We start from the raw sequence: 20,758 nt of genomic DNA, 5'->3' as shown, positions 1-20,758 counted from the left end.
TAAAAAGTTTAGAACATAATGACTTAAGGTTTCATCAGCGAATCTCTGAAGAACAAATCTCCAAACGAGACGAGACAATTTTCGTCCAAAACAAGTGAGATTCACTTTTCGAAGATTTTCAACTTATAACGCATTTTAAATCGTCCACAAACGTGGATTATCTTTAAACAGTAGACATGTCAAAACTCACTGAAGTCTCGGTTAAAATCTTTGTACAACAAGTATTATGTTTCGGCATCACATGTGCCATCATAAGCTTAGAAATTTCATTTCTGATTTCTTTATATAAGTGATAGTCTTTGTTTATTTATTTTTTATATTAACAAATTGCATGGTTCTGTTCTATGTTTCAAAGGAAGATTTACTTACAGTAACATCATCCTTTGAGTAGGGATAGGCTTCAGGATTCCAAGTGATCACTACAGTGCTGTTAAATAATAACATTCTATTTTTACATAAATGTAGACAATAACGATTTTTAACCGAAACTAATTTACCAAACAAAATAGGGAAAATATACCAAGTTTACACAAAGATAAATATGTTCTTAGTACATAAATCCAAATATAAATAATCTTCATTTCAGCTGCTATCATCAAAGGCAACCATACGAATTGTGCTCAGTTCGCAAATACAAATAGACTAAATTGGCTTTTTAGCAGATTAGGGTCACAGGCTTCTGGAGAAGGTACTGGAATGTTAGACGTACTTCATTGTGTACTGATAGATTCTCCAGAGGCATTGAACATGATGAGGGTAAGAATTATTTTTTTTTTTGTTATTTGTTTATTTATTTTGTAACTGTATGCAGTACAATTAGCAAAAGAGACGAGTGTTAAGGGATGGCACAAATACACATGCACGTATATCCATACATATACGCGCACATGCATCTGCGCCAGGGGCGTGATTAGAGTGAACGACGACCATCCAGTGATGGAAGCCGTTAGTTCGCCAGATTGGCAAGCTTACAAGCAACCATCCTAGGAGATCGGCGTTGTGTTGAGATGGTCGCATGGCCACCGCCGCTTTAGTCTGTATTGAGGATTAGAAGGAAGTGTTGTGGTAGACATGTTGTGGATCAGAGAGTTGTAGAGTCTGTGTAGATTTGTGTGGAGTTTTGTGTAGCGAGATTGTGCTATTTCAGAAACGAGAGGAATATAGAGATCAGAGTGTATAGTATGATTGGAGACGTAGAAGGGAGCGTTAACTATTGTTCTTAGAATTTTAGACTGTAAAGTTTGAAGTCGATTGATGTTCGATTTTTTGGCGCTTCCGTAGAGCTGTATTCCGTACGTCCGTATTGGGACAAGTAGAGCGGTATATAGTGTTCGTTTGTTTGTCAGGGTCAGTTTTGATCGTTTGTCGAGTAGCCTTGATGTAAGAATTATTTATTTATTTAGTTAAAAACGATTCATACTTATTATTAAAAATTGTACTTGACGAACAAATTAAAAATGAATGAAAACAAAAACATTAAAACAACTATATAAAATCCGTTACCATATAAATTTGCAATAAAGAATAGATACAATAAAACAATATTTTTTGGATTCTTTGAGGAAGTTTTGACAACTAAGGTGCCGTGTTAATGAACTGTAGACTAACTGTAATCTTTTAATCACAATTAAATAATAACGTTAATAGTGGAAAATGACAAAAAAAAAATTAGATTTTAATATAGATTTTCCAATTTATTAATTTTATTTTTTAGGATGAACACATTAAAGTTATTATTTCACTGTTGGAAAAACACGGAAGGGATCCCAAAGTTTTGGATGTACTTTGCTCCCTATGTGTTGGTAATGGAGTAGCTGTGAGGAGCTCTCAAAATAACATTTGTGACTTTCTTTTGCCGGGCAAAAACTTACTTTTACAAACTCAGCTTGTGGACCATGTTGCCAGGTTTTTTCTTCTACTTACTTGTTTATTTGTGTAATTAGAACTAATGTTAAATAATAATTGTAAAGCAAATTATTATTATTATTTTTATAGTGTACGGCCAAATATATTCGTAGGAAGAGTAGAAGGTTCTGCTGTCTACCAGAAATGGTATTTTGAAGTAACACTTGATCACATGGAACAAACTACTCACATGACCCCTCATTTAAGGATCGGCTGGGCAAACACTGCTGGGTTGGATACTGTATTCTTTGTTTTTTTTTATTGTTTACAGTTTCCTCAACTGCTTATTTTTATTCTTTTATACTTTTTCAGTTATGTTCCCTATCCTGGTGGTGGAGAAAAATGGGGTGGAAATGGTGTTGGTGATGATTTGTATTCGTATGGATTTGATGGAGCTGCTTTATGGACCGGTTAATATTTAATTTATCTTTTAATTGTAAGCTTGTTTTGTTCAACAATACAACTTTAATTTCCTCTGCATTGGCGCTAGATGAAATTGTCAAATATTTGGGCAAATATTGATCGGTTACATTACTTGAATAAATGATCAGAAGTTTTTTAAGCACTTACTGTATTTATTGTGCAAACTATTAGGTATATTAATTTAATATGTACACGGAAGATATGATGTTCTAATTGATTAATTCTGTTTTATTAAGAAGAAGTGTTGTGTTTTTGTGATTCAATGATTAAAAGAAATCGAGATTTTCTGTTTTCGATTGATATTTATTTGTAAAATCAAAACCTAAAACAAAAATGTAAATGTGCACAAAGCTCAAAGAGACTATTTTTTCAGTGTTTCAAAGGAAATATACCACGAAAATTTTGATCAACAATAATTTTAAGAAAATAATTTCTTTTTTCCTCAAAAATCCTCAAAAATTGCATTCTTCTTATTGCTACTTTATTCTCATTAAAGTAAAAATCAAAATTAAATTCGCAAATTATTTTCATTTTAGGTGGAAGGAAAACAATAGTTCTGCCTCACGCAACAGAGCCCTACATCCGTAAGGGAGATGTTATAGGTTGTGCCTTTGATCTTACAGTACCAGTCATTACTTTCACTTTCAATGGTACCCACATTCGAGGCGCCTTCAGGGATTTTAATTTAGATGGGATGTTTTTTCCAGCCATCAGCTGCTCCTCCAAATTAAGGTATAAAATGTAGTAGAGAAATGCGATTAATTCATTTGTTACCGTAAACAACCGCAATAATATGTATAATTAATCAAAAAATGAAGCACAGGGATTATGAATCAATGAGGATAAATTATTGATTTGATCTTTCTCAACAGCAAATATTGCTGCTTAAAATAAATTTTTCTTTTATTGGTTTATTGCATACATTATGTATAAATTCTTTGCATTATCATACTAGAGATTCTAGTATACAGGGTGACCAGAGTTATATGGTCCACCCACTTTTTTTTTTAAACGGCGGGAAATTTCGAAAAAATAAAAAACACGTATTTAATCATTTTTAGTCTAGTTTATTTTCAGTGATTGACACATTTTTTTAAACCCACAGCATCCAACTTTGTTTTTTCAAATGGAACGTTATTTTTTTTTTTTTTTAGAAGCTCAAATACTATAACAATATGCAAAAAAAATATATAACGTTCCATTTGAAAAAACAAAGCTGGATGCTGTATCTCGAGATACAGGGGTTTAAAAAAATGGGTCAATCACTGAAAATAAACTAGACTAAAAATGATTAAATACGTGTTTTTTATTTTTTCGAAATTTCCCACCGTTAAAAAAAAAGTGGGTGGAGCATAAAGGGTGGTCACCCTGTATATTATTCGTTTATTTATAAACAAGAGATATGGTAAGTATTATGTTTAAATTAAAAAAAAAAAAATCCACAATTTGGCGCGTTATGGGTTACTATAAATTAGTGTAGAAAATAACATGAGATTTCATGGGTGAGAAAATCCCTGGGCAGTGCACTGGATAACAATCCACGACAGATTTTGTTTTCAATTTTTTATTATCTATTAGTCGAGGATATAGCACTATCTCGAAACCGTTGATATAAATTTTCGTTAGTGGCTCTCCGAAAATAAATTTTCAGCACCCCTTGTTTATCAAACTAATGTAGTAAACGTTTAATATTTTTTCCAAATTGTACACAAAATTTAAGAAATATTAATTAGAAACGCTAAATTATATATGTTTAGATTTATAAAATGACACTATTTTTAAGCATTTAATATATTATATTGATTAGGAATTCTTTCATTCCACAGTTGCCGTTTCCTTTTTGGAGGAGACCACGGTCGTTTGAAGTATGTACCACCCGAAGAATTTTCACCTTTAGTTGAAAGTTTATTGCCACAACAAGTTCTCTCCATTGATCCTTGCTTCTACTTTGGAAACTTAAATAAATGTGTAATATCTGGACCATTTCCAGTTGAAGATGACGCTGCTTTTGTACCAATTCCAGTTGATACCACCATGGTAAACTTGAGAATTTTGTTCCTAAATTAATTTAATATTGTTTTAAGATCGATCTAAATAGGAAAAAATTGGACTTCACGACTCCGTTAGGCTTCAGAGCTTTTACATATCATTTCCGCTTTTAGATGATGTCTCTTCTTTTTACAACTAAGAGGGCTAGGCCAAAGTACACAAAATTGTTTTCCTAATAATCTCTTCTTTGTTTTTTTAATATATATATATATTAAAATATATATATATATATATATATATATATATATATTAAAAGTATAAATATATATATATTTAAATATGTAAAAGTATATATATATATTAAATGAATATTATTTAATATTGAATGAATTTTTTATATATATGAATTTAACTGGTGTTAAATTAGCACATCTATTTACATATTTTATATTGTTTATTCGTATAATATTAATGCCACTGAAAGAGAAATTGAAAAAGAAATATTTCTTATTCTATGAAAACAATAACGAGATATCGGTTAAACTAATGTGGACTAAATAGGTGGAGTAAACGTTTAAGCAGTTAATTATAATTTTCTACTCTAAGCACCAATACATAATTAATTTAAATTTTTTCTAAGTACAAGTAACTGATTTTTCAAAAACGATTTTTCGTTTCGCTTACTGAAGAAAGTATTATTTTATTTCCGCATCGCTTGAAAGTACATATCAAAGTCATTCTGAATTTATTGCAGTTCTATTAACATGTTAATTTTTTTTTGCTTTCTTTAATAGATAACATTGCCAAACCATGTGGAATCCATTCGTGATCGCTTAGCAGAAAACATACACGAAATGTGGGCCATGAACAAGATAGAAGCTGGTTGGATGTATGGTGAAGTTAGGGACGATGTGAGGAGGTTACATCCTTGTTTAGTACAGTTTGATAAATTACCTCCAGCTGAAAAGAGATACGATACCCAATTAGCTGTGCAGACTTTAAAGTTAGTTTTTATATAATTAAAGTAATTTTCCCAATATTTTTATTTAATGCTGACAGAGAATTCGCTTCTAGTCGCATTTTTGATTTTTTTTTAAATTTTAATTTTTGTACTCGGATTTTATTTAATGAGTTAACAGAAGAAATGAAGTGTATTAACTATTTGCCTCCGACTATCAGATCTGAGCGGCAGTTGGTGTAAAGCCCGCCTTAAAAATATGAACTCAATTTTGTCTAAACTGGTAACCGCGAATGATGATTTTAGAAATTGATAATTGGACATAAATTCTCTATTCCGTTGTAGGTTATTGTAAACCCCATTCCTTAAAAATAAGTTCCAATTTACTTTCCAGGTAGACGTAAAAATATTAGTTGGGCAAAAATTAGGAAATATTTTCTGCGAGATTATTTTTGATACTTGAAAATTTTAATGCGTGTATGTATGTACATACATATATACGTGCATGTGTATGCATGTGCACCAAGGGTGTGAGCGGAGTGAACGACGACCATCCAGTGATGGAAGCCGTTAGTTCGCCAGGTTGGCAAGCTTACGCAGCAACCATCCTAGGAGATATAAATTTAATAAGAAAAATCATTGAAGAATTTTTAGTTTTTCTTCACATATGCGTGACATTCAATTTATAAAATCTCAAAGTTTGAAAAAAGCTTCTCTGAAATTTTTAAAAAAGCAAAGAGTGTGTCAATTAAAAGCAATTTGTAATTTTGTCTGTCCATTTTTTTTTAAAGAACTATCATCGCGTTGGGATATCACATAACTGTCGATAAACCTCCATCAAGAATTAAGAGCGTTCGTCTGCCGAACGAACCATTTATGCAAGCCAATGGTTATAAACCAGCCCCATTGGATCTTGGTGCAATCACGCTTACTCCGAAAATGGAGGAACTTATTGATCAGCTTGCCGAAAATACTCACAATTTATGGGCAAAAGAAAGGATACAGCAAGGATGGACTTATGGTTTAAATGAGGTAACTTTAATGGATATTTCAATTTTTTTTTTTTAAATTTTTGGCAGTCCAATAAATTGACTTTTTCGATTGCTTTTATATCAACGCAAACTCTTGTAATGGTCTGCAATGCTCTCGCTAAGTTCTCTGAAGAAATCAATTCTGTTGAATTAAGAAGAAATTCTGAGATAATTTTGTGGATTCTAGAAATGGTATATTCAACACCCTGGTAATTTTCCAGGCTTTCCAGCTACATCCTATTGCTCTCTTGTTGTTTGGAGAAAACCCCCCAAATAACGAAACTAAGCTCTTCACGGCAATCACGAATAACCATTACTCTGGATGGTTATCCCTCCTCGTGACGCCCTCCCTAGAAATCGCTGAGAATTGAGAACCCGACAATTAGAGCCGTACAGCAAGGATGGACATATGGTTGTCCTGTTGCTAACAACACCTTCCGCCTCAAATTTAGAAGAACTGACTAATAGAAATAATAATTTCCTTGTACATAAAATCTCTTTCCTTCCATAAAGAGGTATATCATCCTCCATTAAGGCTTTCTGGGGAAGTCCAAGTTCTCTCCGACCTGCATTAATCAGGGAAGGTTACATACTCCCAAGAGGCGATTTTCTTTCCATTGTACAACTACACAGACAGAAGACCATATCTTTTAATAAAAGCATTTTGGCGAGTGAATTCTTTTTATATAATTTGTCAAGGATTAGACTGCTCTATAAAATGATTTTTTTTTATTTTGAATAGAATCCTCTAAAATACTTTCAAAGGAATTTTAATTCTTTAACCTTTAGGTTTTAATAAATCCAAATTTGAAAAACTGATGAATGATCAATTAAATTAGGTAAAAATAGGTACAGATCTAAATATTAAATTTTTAAATATTTTTTAAGAACAATTCATTTTATTAGAGTCATTTTTGTTGCCTAAATATGTCATTTCAACTTTATATATTGTAACAAAATAATTCATATTAGGGTTGGAAGTAGATAGTAGGTAGTAGGGTTGGTAGTTTATAGTAGATTTGAATAAAAACAAATTGAATTTTTCAGGATCCAGATTTAAGCAGAAGTCCTCATTTGGTGCCTTACTGTAAGGTAGATGAGCTGATCAAAAAAGCAAATAGGTAAAGTTTCTATTTAATTTTAATAATGTTTATCTTTATAGAAATAATTTTGTTTAGGGAAAGCACAGAATTTAAAGTGTGGAGGATTTGTGACCGTTAGTAGCTTTAGATTTATTCTTTCCAGAAACCTCTTACAGCTCATTGCAGCTTGGCAATGCACGGAGAACAAGGTTTCGAAGGACCCCAAACGTTTAAGCCTTAAATTAAAAAACTTACAATTTTTGCTCTCTCTTACCCATAATTGCCTTGTAGAAGATCTTATATTAGCCATCTCATATCTTACTCATTGCCTTCTAAGTCGGCATATCAAGATACCCAGAAGAGCTTTACGTTACTGTTTTGAGCAATGCCAGTAATTCTACTACATTATCAAAATATTTGGAGCTTAAACTTGCTTAATGACTTTAGCGCAGCTTTACTACCTGAAAACATTCTCGCCTTTGAATAATCGCTTTGCGATTCTCGCAATTAATAGCAGCATTCAATGATTCCAAATATGGCTGCTTGGAAGTCTCAACTACAAGCGCGCTCTTCTTTATGTGCTTCAAACTCTTAACTCCATCTGTTTAATTTCTTTCTGTATGTAACTATCAGATTAGCAGAAATCGATGATAATCCTTTATTTCTTCAATCCGCAAACTAACTTACTTTTCCTTTCATTTCCTTAATTTAAACTTAAAATTTCCTTATTTTCGTAGAGTAGGAATTGGATCGCGTAAGAAAAAGTTGGTGCCTTTGGAAAAAATTATTTTCAAGACGGAATTTCAAATTTTTAATATTATTTCAAAAATTTAAAGCTAGTTTTATTTAGTACAAGGATTTCAAATTATTTTTTTTTTTTTTTGCGATTTTTTTAGAGATACTGCTAGTGAGACCGTAAGAACACTTTTAGTCTACGGCTACAATCTTGATCCTCCTACAGGAGAACAAACCGAAGGTTAGTAAAATAAGTAAGGAAATAAGTAAAAGAACAACAAAATTGAAATTAAACTTTTAAAGAAGCTAATAACATTAAATAATGATACATTGAGGACATTTTTCTTGCAATTTAATAGAAGTAGAATCGGTAATGGTCGTAGGAATATAAACAGCTTAGGAAGTCTGGCAGAACAAGTTTGATAGTAAATATCTTACCGCGTATGATGTAGTATTATTTGACCTTAACTGCTGTTATTCTTCTGGTGGTCACATTATAAGTAAACCATTCGCTACAGAAACTAAAGTTTAGTTGCCAAACCATGATTTAAAAATTCACCTCCAGTTTGTTCTTTGCACTAGATTATTCACAGTCCTTGCATTCCAAGTTTACATGGTCCATAATCCACGTCTTGTTTTCATTTCTAGTAAAATCAAATTTCAAAACTATTTCCAATGTAATCGGTTCGGTTTATTCTTGCGAATGTTTTCGTAACTTGAAAATTTTTCTTGTGTCTAGGATAGTTTGCCCTATGTTTAACACCCAACATTTTAAAGACAGTTATTTTAGATTTTAGAGTGTCTTCCTGGGTTATTGTTTTCACTTGGACTGATGAGTCTTCTTTCCGTTTGCAGTATATCACCAGCTGCAACTCATTGATAGCAAGTGCAGTTCTTACACTGACAAGCTTCCTTCTGTCGTAGTACCCTTAATCTACGCTAATTCGGTCGTATAAGGAATGTGTATAGGGAAGTAAGAAAACTGCTGATAAAACAACGAAAATCTGAAGAAAGATACGAAAGGGATATCCTGAGCCCACGAACTGTCAGATTGTTCTCATTTAATCACCTTTTAGACAGAGATTACAGTGGATATTTACTGAATATCCTTCCGTAGGGAAGGCTTTACTACCTGCAAAAATTAATAAGGAATTAAATATTTAAGTAAAATAACGAATTTGAAGAAAATCTATTGAACGGAAGTGCCACTTTACTAATTAATTCCAAGATTCAAGAACGTTTCGTTAATAGTAGCAAAAAAAGTCATATTGGGATCCGCATCCGTTTTTTATAACTTAACTCTTGTATAAAATGTATATACCTAATATTGTAAAAATTATATTAAATTTATAAAGTATAAAAATATTAAATTGTTTTTTTACGATTACAGCTTTATTGGCGGAAGCAAGTCGTTCTAAACATCAGGCCTTTAGGACGTACAGAGCTGAAAAAAATTATGCAGTAACCAGTGGAAAATGGTCTGTACCTGTAAATTATATCTAGGTTAAAATTACAGCCTAAGTTTGAATTATTTTATGCCTTTTTTTTTTCATCCTTTACCAGGTATTTTGAGTTTGAAATTTTGACTGCTGGTCCAATGCGTGTTGGTTGGGCAATAGCTGATTACAGTCCAGGGACTCAATTGGGTAGCGATGACTGTTCATGGGCATTTGATGGTTTTAATGTAAGTGGATCACTGCTAAACATTATATATATTATATTTGGATATAAGAGTTGGTAAAAGATTTCAACTTTGTTCTGTACCAGTGGTGCTAAAACGAACTAAAAAAGGGGGAAGGTACCATAATCCTACCATAATTACATATTAAATTAGAAAATTTAAATAAACTTACATAAAACTTACATTTAAGTTTCTTTAGAAAGTAATATTGCTATTGGAATAACGATACTTCCCGCTAGGAGTGGTCGTTTCCTCAGGTAGAGGGGCGTCACCATTTAGTTAGTTGAGGATTTTCTGCGTTCTTCAGGTTATTGCTACAAAAACAGTATGTAAATGCCATAAATCACATTTATACATTTATAACTGGTTACTGTCTCCAAAAATTTTATTTAAAATAAAAAAATCAAAATGTGACGTAGATCTTCATAAGAATCGAGAATCATGAACAGTTTGTTCGAGAATAGAGAAACATGAATGTTAAAATACTTCTATTAATGTACCCCCACATGACAAATATATATAAACGGTCGATCACTACACGGGCTCTGTGATGAGCAACTGAAGCCGACAAGATACCTTAGAGAGGTAAAAGGGAGGATAGATAACTGCAATATTACCAGTAGCAAAAGGGAGAGTTGGAGTGTAGAATGAGAGAGCCGGAATAGTCAAAATTATGAAGAGACCGAGACAAGATAATACATTTGCAAAAGAAGAACAATGTTGCTGTGAGAGATCTAGAATTCTTTTGTTACTCGCAAACAAAATTATCTTAAGTAATATAAAATACTTATAATCATAAAAAAAAAGAGAGGAAGAAATTCCCTTCGGGTTTCTTTTCCACTAAAAACATATTTCGACACATTGTGATTTAAGAGTTACTATAAAAGTAAATTTATTTAGGCTGTCAAGATTCATGGAAATCATCACATATTTTTTGGAAAATACTATGAAATAGGTGATGTAGTTGGAAGTTTTCTTGACTTATGTGATAATACAATAAGTGAGTAATGGAAACAAATAAAGTTTTTTGAATATTTTATTTGTTGTAAATGTCCGTCCGTTTAAAGAGCAGTTTTAATTGTTCTTGTCTGCTATTATTCGACGTTTCAGTACATTTAAAATATAAACTTCTTGAACATTATCATTTAATTTTCTTTTTTTAATTTAATGCATTATTATCAATATTACGTATTGCAACTACATTATAAATTAATACAAGATTTTTTTTTCACATTAATTACGAATTTATAAAATGCATTTGGGCAATGTTGGCCAACGTTAGAATAATATGCGAATTAATCTTTAATTTCTTTTGCATCCTGCATGTTGTTTTTGTTGTAATTTTAAGGAAGAGAAAGTTTATTCTGGCGTGTCAGAATCGTTTGGAAGGCAATGGCAAATTGGTGATGTTGTTGGAGTATTTCTCGACTTGTTGGATCACACAATTAGTAAGTACATTCTGATCATAACTCTCTAATGAACTATAATAATTTTATAGCAAATATGATTAACAATGTAATAGTTAAACCAACTTTAGATCTTGCTCTCAGGCCAGTGATTTTTAATTATTGAAATAATTGAAATCTCTGTGAGCAATGAAGAACGAATGTTTCACTATTATTATTACCGCATCTCCTTGGTCTGTAAATTATTGATAGCATCACAGTGCATTCTTTTTGTTTCCTTTCAAAAGTCCTTTTATCAAACCTCTTTTCTAACTTTTGGGAAGATCTACTCAATTGCTAACACTACTTCGTACTATACCAGAATATATTTTGTTTACACTAATTTGTTTTTGAATTTCTTCCTTGAGCACTTTTAGCAAACGGTATTCCTTAATTTCTCCATGTATAACAATTTTTGTGTCAATACTAGCTTTGTTTTTCAATTCTTGAGTAAACATTGTAAATCAGAACGTAATCAACACAAGTAATTATTGCTTTAGATTATTTTCAATTTTTCGAAGGAAAGAAAATCCTAAGAAACGTGAATCGAACCTGGATTGCCACACGGGAGTCTAGTGTACAAACAACTTAGCTAATCCCTTCCCTAGCCAGTTCATTTCAACTAAATATCATTTAATTGAAAACTAATACTACCTTTTTATCTAATAAGACTTTTCATTTGATGATAATCAGAGTTATTCATTTAAAACTAAGAAGTCGATATTTTTGCCTAATTTATAGTGGCTCAAATAACAAGTGCGTCTTTATCTAAGTTTAACTTACCTCTTTTCGATTTTTTTTTTCAGGTTTCTCTTTGAACGGTGAACTATTAATGGATGCATTAGGAGGTGAAACATCTTTTGCTGATGTGCAAGGAGATGGTTTCGTGCCAGCTTTTACTCTAGGAGTTGGACAGAAAGCAAAACTTACATTTGGCCAAGATGTTAATTCCCTTAAATTTTTTACTACATGTGGTCTTCAGGAGGGTTATGAACCATTTTGTGTGTAAGTAGATGTAGTGTTACAATCATATGAATATGTAATAGTATAAGTAATTGCTTAATTATTAAGAAATTTCTACTTAACATTATTATTGCTTATTTGCATATTTTTTTTAGAAACATGAACCGTGCAGTAACTTATTGGTATACAAAAGATCAACCGATATTTGAAAATACCGAAGATTATGCAGATACTAAGATCGATGTAACCAGAATACCTCCTGGATCAGATACACCTCCATGTCTTAAGATTAGTCACAATACTTTCGAAACCATGGAGAAGGCTAACTGGGAATTTCTTAGACTTTCTCTACCAGTGATCTGCGAATCGACGTTTATTGAGTAAGCACTTTCTAATATTTTCTTACACATTGTATTTCAAATTTTGCTTAAATTTTTGAATAAATTATTTATACAACAAATTCGTCTAGAGAATAAATTTATGAAGAGTCGATATATTTGCTACTACTTAAAAAATAAATCATTCTCAGCGCCTGCTTGAACAGTTTGTCTGTGAATGTGCCTTTATGTGTCTCTTTTTTAAGACTGACATCTCTACGTTTTGTTTCTTAAAATTACTCCTTCAAAGTGGTTTTTAAAACCTATTTCTTGATCATATCCCTAATCTCATTAGACTCTTTTTAACGTCCTTGACAAATTTCAATCAGTTCTCACAATTTTACAACTACAGCTGGCCTTAACTTCAGTTTCCCCGATGACTATCTTCCTAGTATCCCCTGAAATTCCTTTACGAAACCCTGTCTCTATTATTACAGCTGCTTTCTGTTTATATAAACCCAAGATAATATGGTTGAACTAGAATGACTGGGTACTTTACTGTGCTACCTTACGTTTAAATAACTGAGTAGGGCAATGATGATGGTATTAGATAAAATTTTAATTACAATCATAATAATAATAGCGAAGGTATTAACTCAGTGAGTAGCATAATAGATAACCAAGCGGAGATTCTGGATTCGGGGTTTGGTTCAGCATAGCCATTTTCAACACAGAGCGTTTCGTCTTCCTGTGAGATGGACTGTCAATTTCGATTGATCTTCATTTATTTCACCTCAGCTGCTTTGGGTACTTCAGAAAAAGGATGTATAAGCGTTCAATGCAGTCTATTCCGGCACCCTTGCATGTCCGTTTCTAAACTTAGGGCTAAATGAGGAATATATCAACACCTTAGTTCCATTTTTATTCCATACGTAAACGCCTCCTTTTACTCTGATGACAGATAATTTCTCCTACTCAGAATCTTCAGCAATTTAACCCTAAGTTTAGATGGGCTGCTTACTGTAGCAGCCTTCGGGTTATCTGAAGCCTGTTCTGAATGGTACTGCTAGCGGTTCGCACGCTGCCATATCCTAGCTAGCTTCAGCCAAACCCTGGAGTACCACAAGCAACAGCCTTATAAATCTGCTTCTTAATTTTCACCCCATCATGAGTTTTACCAACGACTAGGATATGTAGGAATAGAAAAAGGAAAGGTTGAAATAGGAAAATTTAAGAAAATGGAAAGGGAGAAGAAGACAATGTTATTAGTACAAATTATTATTAAATTAGATTACTTTGCTCCATAATTTCAACAAATCTGAGCTTTTCGTATTTTGTGCTTAATGTTTAGTGAAGCTGAAAAAATACGAAGATGGCAAGAGATCCGTATTAGGCAACATCGCTTGTTGGCTGAATCTGATCAGACAACCCCTGCTCATATTGAACAAATTATGAAATCTGGATTTAGTATGAGTGATATCAAAGGTATGTCTCTTGCTAGACTTTTACAAGCATTTCATCTGGGCTCATAAAAATCAAATTAAAGTACTAGACATTTTTATATAAGCATTTTTTTAACAATAATTTGAAGCCATTGATGCCAGAATCTTAAATTTAAAATATTTTTCATGTTCGGTTAAAGAGGTGAGTTATCCTCATATATTATGCAAGAATAAATTTACTTATAACTTACAAAGGAGAATATTGTACGACTAAATTATGAAGATATCAAGTAAAGTCCGTTGACTTTCCTTTTATTCCACCTAATTATGGGGTAGAAATATTTCTTCCTGATCTTATCACTACTTTACATTGGACTTTCTTGTTATTTGCACTCAGATAATTATTTGATTAATATAACCTTTTTTTGGCGTTTCGCCTTGCATTTAGCGCTAGAAAAAACTTCGAAAATAAGAATAAAATTTATTTTCACGAGCTATTTTTTTTTTAAATCACTATTAATTTAAACAAGATGTCCACTTTTACTGCATTTTTTTTTGCTTTACTTAAATTTGATTTAAAGGTTAATGGATTTTAATGTGGTGAAAAATCGGATCAAATATCACTTTTTTTTTTTTTTTTTTAAAGGTTTACATCGCGGTTACTCTGAGGATGCTGTAGAAGCAGATGAGGTTTTGGCTCCGAGTTCATCTCCACAAACTAAAGGAAAGATGAGACAAGTACCTCCAAGACCTCCAAGAAAAGGATCACTTTCAAGGCCAGAAGATGTTGCACAGATGAATGGGACTTTGGAACCAGGTGAAGTTCTTATTTTTAAATTTAAAATTTTACATTACTCCATTACTTTATTTTATCTTATAGTTATTCATGTTAAATATTTATTAGCAATGATTTTGTTTCCTGTTGTGAGAAGAATATTGTTAAATATTCCCAATTTTTTATAAAACTTTTAAGTTTTCAAATAAATAGCGATACTCCTGCTGTAGAAAAGTTTAAAATTATTAGCAAATTTAGATATATATAAAACCTCAGCATTGAAGTTTAAATGTGAAGCTTACATGTGTCCAGACGAACACCGTGCTGAAAACACCTTATAAAAACCCAAAAGGGTTCAAATAGGTTCATGTACCAAAATTCGTCACTACATCTAAGTCTTGACTTATTGTTCATAATCTAGTTTTAAGAAACTCATAATATTTCAATATATAATTTATTTTCACAGTGCAATCTGCAAGAACTTTGATTTAAAATAATTCTTGTGTTTTCACTTCTTTATCAAGTTGTGATTTACATGGACATTTATTTCCACAAGAACAACCACTTTTACAATAATGTTTGTGAATGTGGTCCGATGATTGATCTGCATTTCTTTTATTATTTAATTTTACTCTTATTGAGCTTTCATAAAGAGGTTGTGCTTCGATCCGATTTTCTGGTTTTGCCAAGAAATTCTTCAAAAAATCTTCATGGATAGTAAAATTGTATTTTCCATTATTGTCCACACTTATTTGATCTTTGGGAAGAATTAGCCTTTTTGTTTTCAGCGGTGAAATTAAAAATTGATTTACTTCATTTGTAGTTCCAGTTCCTTTAAGGTTTCATAAAATTACAATTGATTAATAAACATTAAATAAATAATAAAAGTTTTCGAAAAATAAAAATAAAATTTTGTTTTTAAAGTACTTCTCCACCACAATCAACAAAAACACTCCTTGAATCATTTCAAACTGCTTATTCGTTTTAGAAGCCTCTGCCAAAAAATAATTAAAACGCAAATCTATTTTCTGAAATATTTTGATGATCAAAGTTACTAAAAACCCTTCTGCAATTTTTTTTTAACGGAACTTTCATTCCTGCAATTCTCCATTCATGGTTTTTGAGGACAACAAGTTGTAAACTGGAAAATGCTCATTCTATTTATTGGTGGTGAACTTGGTGCATAGAATATTTATGAGTTTTCTGTAGCAAATTGGGTTACTTATTCAGAGTTTTGACACAATTTTAGAGCAATTAAAGTGGTAGAAATAAAAACATCTTCTTGATCAGTAAGGCTGCTTTTTTTAATCTTAGAAATTTTGCTTTTAGTTTACAATACGTTTAAAGCTCTCGGTGAGCTGGCCCATATTTAATTTGTAAGTATAGGATTATAATTTTTTTTACTTTTAATTTATGCAGTTTAATGTGCACCAATCAAGTCAAATTTCAGAAATGATCTTTCGCCTCATTTAAAACATTTTCTTTAATTTCTCATCTAAATTATGGAAGGAAAAATTTGATTCCACAGCAAGTATCGGACGAATAAAAAATTAGATCACGAAGGGTTGGTTGATTAGTTTTTTTTGGTAGCAAAGCTCTTAGAGAAAGCTGAGGCGTGGCACATCTAGATTCTTGTGAACCCCTCATGTAAAAGTGGGGAGAAAAAATAAAAATTTAAAAGATTTAGCAAGTTTGTTTCAAACTATTTTAAAAAAATCTGCTGTCTACTTTAAAATATTAAATGTTGGCTTAAGAGCAAAAAAAAAGTCAAGCTGCCAGTTACTATCACAGGAACGCAAAATCTTATAAACGATTGCTGGAAAATATGCTAGGACAAGTGGCATCGCCTTCGTTTGATCAATTTATCAACTCATTTCGCCACATTTTGGCTGCTGATTGTCTAAATGCCAATCCTATTTGAAACGAAAGATACGCCACTTTGTAATATATTCAGATCGATAAGCGACTAACACTTTGCATATCACTACTTTAAAAATTAAGGAATTGAAGTTTAGCGAAACTCTAATTCTTGGATTACCTTGAAAGTAGGCTTTAACATTAATCATGAATAGTATTAAAATAACGATTAACCTCCTCATAATATTTCATAAAAATAGTTTCTAAAGAACACTTTATTTCTAAAAGAAAACATATGATTCACTCAATGTTCTGTTCTTTAACAATTTCATTTTTGATCAAACAAATAATAAGTTATTTATAACTTAATTTAATATAAAGTTAAACACTTGAAAATTAGCAAAAGTAATTTTTTTTATTATATATATGTATATATTTTTATATATACATATATATATTTTTTATATATAATGAAATTGGGATTTCCTAACAATTATTATTTGTTTTTTTTCCCGCAGACCAGCTTCTTTTTCTTAAAAATAATTTTGAAAGGACAAAAATAAACTTACAAAATATTCTTTTGACTTTAGAGCTGTTCTTTATTCCTATTGAAAAAGTAACTAAAAACTAGATATTTCTTTGAATAAATCTTAATAACAGTTGAGACGGTGAAATCTTATAATTATGGAGACTTTTCAGATGCTTCTTGGATGTACAGTATAGAAACAACTACATTTTAGACTGTACATGGCTGTCAAATAATTTTATGGATCATGAGTCTAACCATCATAACATAAATTTAACCATATAAAATTTACTTTTACTGTTTTTCAGGTATGGGAAATATGAATAGATCAACTAGTGAACTTGACTTTAATCGATACAATGGTGAGGCAGCCGACGGTACGGATAAAAAGAAACGTGGTAGATCACCATTCAGGTGAGCTGAGTTGTAGAATACTTTGAAATCTAAACACAATAAAAATATTAGGACATTGGATATCAAGCATCAAATCATATGCCTTGTAAATAAGTTAATTCGATAAATTTAGATTCTTCTCAAGAAAGCGAGATGCTAGTGGTGAAAGAGCTAAAAAATCAAGAACACCCGAACCTGCTGCTCTACTACTGGAACCTCCAAGAACACCTGTCCTTCAGAGAGGAGGTAGCATGATCAGGTCTTCGGGTCCGGTTAAACCAGCAATGCAGGTAAAGCATTCATTAGCTAATAATTCTTCACTAAATATAATAAGTAACAAAATCAGAAATCTGAACGATTACAATATTTTACTTGGTAAAAGAAAGAGGGAGGAAAAAAAATACTTTGATGTGACCAGAAGTAGTTTATACTTACTACAATCAGAGAGTTACAATAGCTCCGACTATCTGACATTTTAAATCTAACTTTAAGAGTTTAACTTGACTTTTTTTAAATTAGCCTGTAGACAGTTTATCTTATTTCTCGTCATAGGAAATGAAACCTCCATCACCTCTGGCTGAACGTGGTGGTCCAAAAGCAATGTCTGTTATACAAGCATCAGGAATAGAAACTGTTGGGAATGAAATGTTTGACGCTGAATGTCTAAAATTAATCAATGAATATTATTATGGCGTAAGAATCTACCCTGGTCAAGATCCTACTCATGTCTACATTGGCTGGGTTACAACTCAGTTTCATCTTCACTCAAAAGATTTCAATCAAAATCGTGTTCGGAAGAGTACTGTCACTTTAGCTGATGAATTTCATAGGGTCATTGAAAGGTCAGTATCAAATTTTTTTGAAGAATGAGTGACTGATTAAACAATTAGTTGAAAATTTTAAATTAATCAATGAACAAGTAATAATAAATAAAGTTTTAAGAAAAAACAAAATAAAATTTTGGATCAATTATTCTTGTCAAAAAAGAAATATTTAATGTGTGCTCAATTTAATTTTTGTTATCTATTAGTTCTATTCCAGCAAAAAAATTTTTATTTATGTTACAAACACTCATTTGAGACTTTAGGATTACGTTTAGCTATACATGTATAATTAATAATTAACTCGCCTGACGGTCTTATGACCATGGGTTTGTTGCGGCATTGTAATTGGATTATGTATGCTTTTTGATTAATAAATAAACGTATTAAATAATAATAATTAATTAATTGTTGTAATAGTTTTGAGAGACAAAGTTGCTATATGGTCCGTGCGGATGAATTGTACAATGAAGTTACGCAAGATCCATCTGGTAAAGGAGCCTCTCAAGGAATGACTGTCGGATGTTTTATTGATACTGCTACCGGCTTTATGACATTTACATGCGAAGGCAAAGAGACCAATTACAAATATAAAGTAATTAATTCTTTATATATTTACTAATACTTACAACCTCCCAAATATGGTTTTGGAAAGGGAATAGTTAGCTTTCTTGTGGATTACTGTTAACTAGTTTGTATAAGATAATATTTATTATTTAATTTTTTTAATTAAGTTTTTTATTATTTTAAGATGGAGCCAGATACCAAGCTCTTCCCAGCAATATTTGTGGAAGCTACAAGTAAAGAAGTGCTTCAGATTGAATTAGGGCGAACTCCTACTACATTACCTTTATCTGCAGCTGTGTTAAGGAACTCAGAAAAACATGTTGTCCCACAAGTAAGTATCTTTTTTGGTGGGTTCGAACTAAAATTCAGTTGTGGGTGAGATTCTGCCAGGCATATTATAACTTTTAATTAAAATTTATTATTCTAGTTACTTCAATTTTTCTAGCGTTTTCAAACTTTTTGCCATTTTTCTATTCAAAACTACCGTTCGAAAAAGATGCTTTGGTATCGCCTTTACTGTAATAAGTTGCTTCTATCTTCTGCTATAGTACTTCTTCAATAGATTGTTATGAGTTACCTTCTTCCTTCAACTTCACCTTTAACAAAACTTATAAAATATTCAAAACTAAAGGCTCTTTGGCTTCACTCACGTTTGGCCTGAATTAAGGGCGGCTTAAAGTTAGAAACTAGGTTTCTAGACAGAAGAAACAGTACGCTGGTTTCAGCTAAGTAGATTTTTATTGCAGTGGTTTTCTCCAACCACTATGATGATTATGATGATATGATGTTAAATAAAAATTATTTTTAAAGAACTGTTTTATTGTTGTTGTCATTAACAAAACTGCATAGAGATTTGAAAAATTCAAAAAAACTTCAAAAATTGTCACATTTTTGGCAGTATAATTGAATAGCCATATTTGCGCTTCTAAATAACTTCCTTTCTTCAGAAATTTTGTATTTTTATCTATGTAATTTCTGATCTATGACTCTGTGATTTATTTATAGTTCCCTCCAAGATTAAAAGTACAGTGTTTGAAACCTCATCAATGGGCTCGGGTGCCAAACGTATCCTTACAAGTGCATGCTCTTAAACTGTCCGATATCAGAGGCTGGAGTATGCTATGTGAAGATCCAGTGTCTATGTTAGCTTTACATATACCAGAAGAGGATCGATGTATGGATATTCTAGAACTTATTGAAATGGAAAAAATGTTATCGTAAGTAGAAAATTTCTAAATGTTATTTCTTTTCCGTACACAATATCTCCCTCATTGAGTTAGACTCATGTGTGATTGAATGATATGTAGAGTAGATCAATTATTTAAATTTTCATAAAAATGATGGGTAAGCTAACTTAATGTTTTGATTTTTGCTTTCAGTTTCCATGCTCACACGTTGACTCTATATTCAGCGCTTTGTTATCAATCGAACTATCGTGCAGCTCATGCTCTGTGCCGTCATGTAGATCAGAAACAACTTCAATATGCTATTCGTTCTGAATATATGTCAGGTCCACTTCGCCGTGGATTTTATGATCTACTTATTTCACTACATATTGAGTCACATGCTACAACTGTGTGAGTATTTATCAAAACCTGAGTTATTAAACATCAATTTTAGTCAAGAAAAAGATTGCATCCATTTGAATACAGTCCATTGTTTCTGTTCAGTGATAATAAAGAAAAGCCCTTGCAATGTTAATATTGTATTATTTCATTCAGAACAGTCTTTCTTAATCTAATTTTTATTAAAATCCTAATACCGTTTCATAACTGGAATTTGCAAATAACCGTTATACTTAAATCCGACACATTTAGCTCTACTGTGTATATTAGATTAATTACAAGT

General features: G+C 31.6%; 1 protein-coding gene and 1 long non-coding RNA gene across 6 annotated transcripts in view; one reads left to right on the top strand and one right to left on the bottom strand.

Annotated features, from left to right (window-relative positions):
- RyR (Ryanodine receptor) overlaps window positions 1-20,758 on the top strand; it is a 118,593-nt gene that overhangs the window by 51,279 nt on the left and 46,556 nt on the right. For all 5 annotated transcript variants that reach the window (XM_074130704.1, XM_074130702.1, XM_074130701.1 and 2 more), the window contains 24 exons: window positions 587-756; window positions 1,715-1,905; window positions 1,996-2,136; window positions 2,218-2,315; window positions 2,865-3,060; window positions 4,155-4,365; window positions 5,112-5,320; window positions 6,067-6,307; window positions 7,354-7,427; window positions 8,285-8,364; window positions 9,514-9,601; window positions 9,687-9,807; window positions 11,153-11,252; window positions 12,056-12,254; window positions 12,368-12,592; window positions 13,881-14,014; window positions 14,618-14,788; window positions 17,438-17,543; window positions 17,656-17,812; window positions 18,075-18,364; window positions 18,764-18,938; window positions 19,095-19,241; window positions 19,916-20,127; window positions 20,290-20,487. In XM_074130704.1, the coding sequence (XP_073986805.1) occupies window positions 587-756; window positions 1,715-1,905; window positions 1,996-2,136; window positions 2,218-2,315; window positions 2,865-3,060; window positions 4,155-4,365; window positions 5,112-5,320; window positions 6,067-6,307; window positions 7,354-7,427; window positions 8,285-8,364; window positions 9,514-9,601; window positions 9,687-9,807; window positions 11,153-11,252; window positions 12,056-12,254; window positions 12,368-12,592; window positions 13,881-14,014; window positions 14,618-14,788; window positions 17,438-17,543; window positions 17,656-17,812; window positions 18,075-18,364; window positions 18,764-18,938; window positions 19,095-19,241; window positions 19,916-20,127; window positions 20,290-20,487 (3,934 nt within the window). The remainder of the gene's footprint in view (window positions 1-586; window positions 757-1,714; window positions 1,906-1,995; window positions 2,137-2,217; window positions 2,316-2,864; window positions 3,061-4,154; window positions 4,366-5,111; window positions 5,321-6,066; window positions 6,308-7,353; window positions 7,428-8,284; window positions 8,365-9,513; window positions 9,602-9,686; window positions 9,808-11,152; window positions 11,253-12,055; window positions 12,255-12,367; window positions 12,593-13,880; window positions 14,015-14,617; window positions 14,789-17,437; window positions 17,544-17,655; window positions 17,813-18,074; window positions 18,365-18,763; window positions 18,939-19,094; window positions 19,242-19,915; window positions 20,128-20,289; window positions 20,488-20,758) is intronic.
- LOC141455573 (uncharacterized) lies at window positions 15,187-16,919 on the bottom strand. The gene is made up of 2 exons (XR_012459346.1): window positions 16,785-16,919; window positions 15,187-15,578 (listed from the first exon to the last, which is right to left on the bottom strand). It is a non-coding gene; the product is annotated as an uncharacterized lncRNA (long non-coding RNA).

This window comes from Rhodnius prolixus, unplaced genomic scaffold (assembly GCF_049639745.1).
Source record: "Rhodnius prolixus isolate KJV_2025 unplaced genomic scaffold, Rpr scaffold_4, whole genome shotgun sequence".
Lineage (NCBI taxonomy): Eukaryota > Metazoa > Arthropoda > Insecta > Hemiptera > Reduviidae > Rhodnius > Rhodnius prolixus.
Note: the sequence above shows the minus strand (reverse complement) of the source record. Positions and strands in the feature narration are given on the sequence as shown.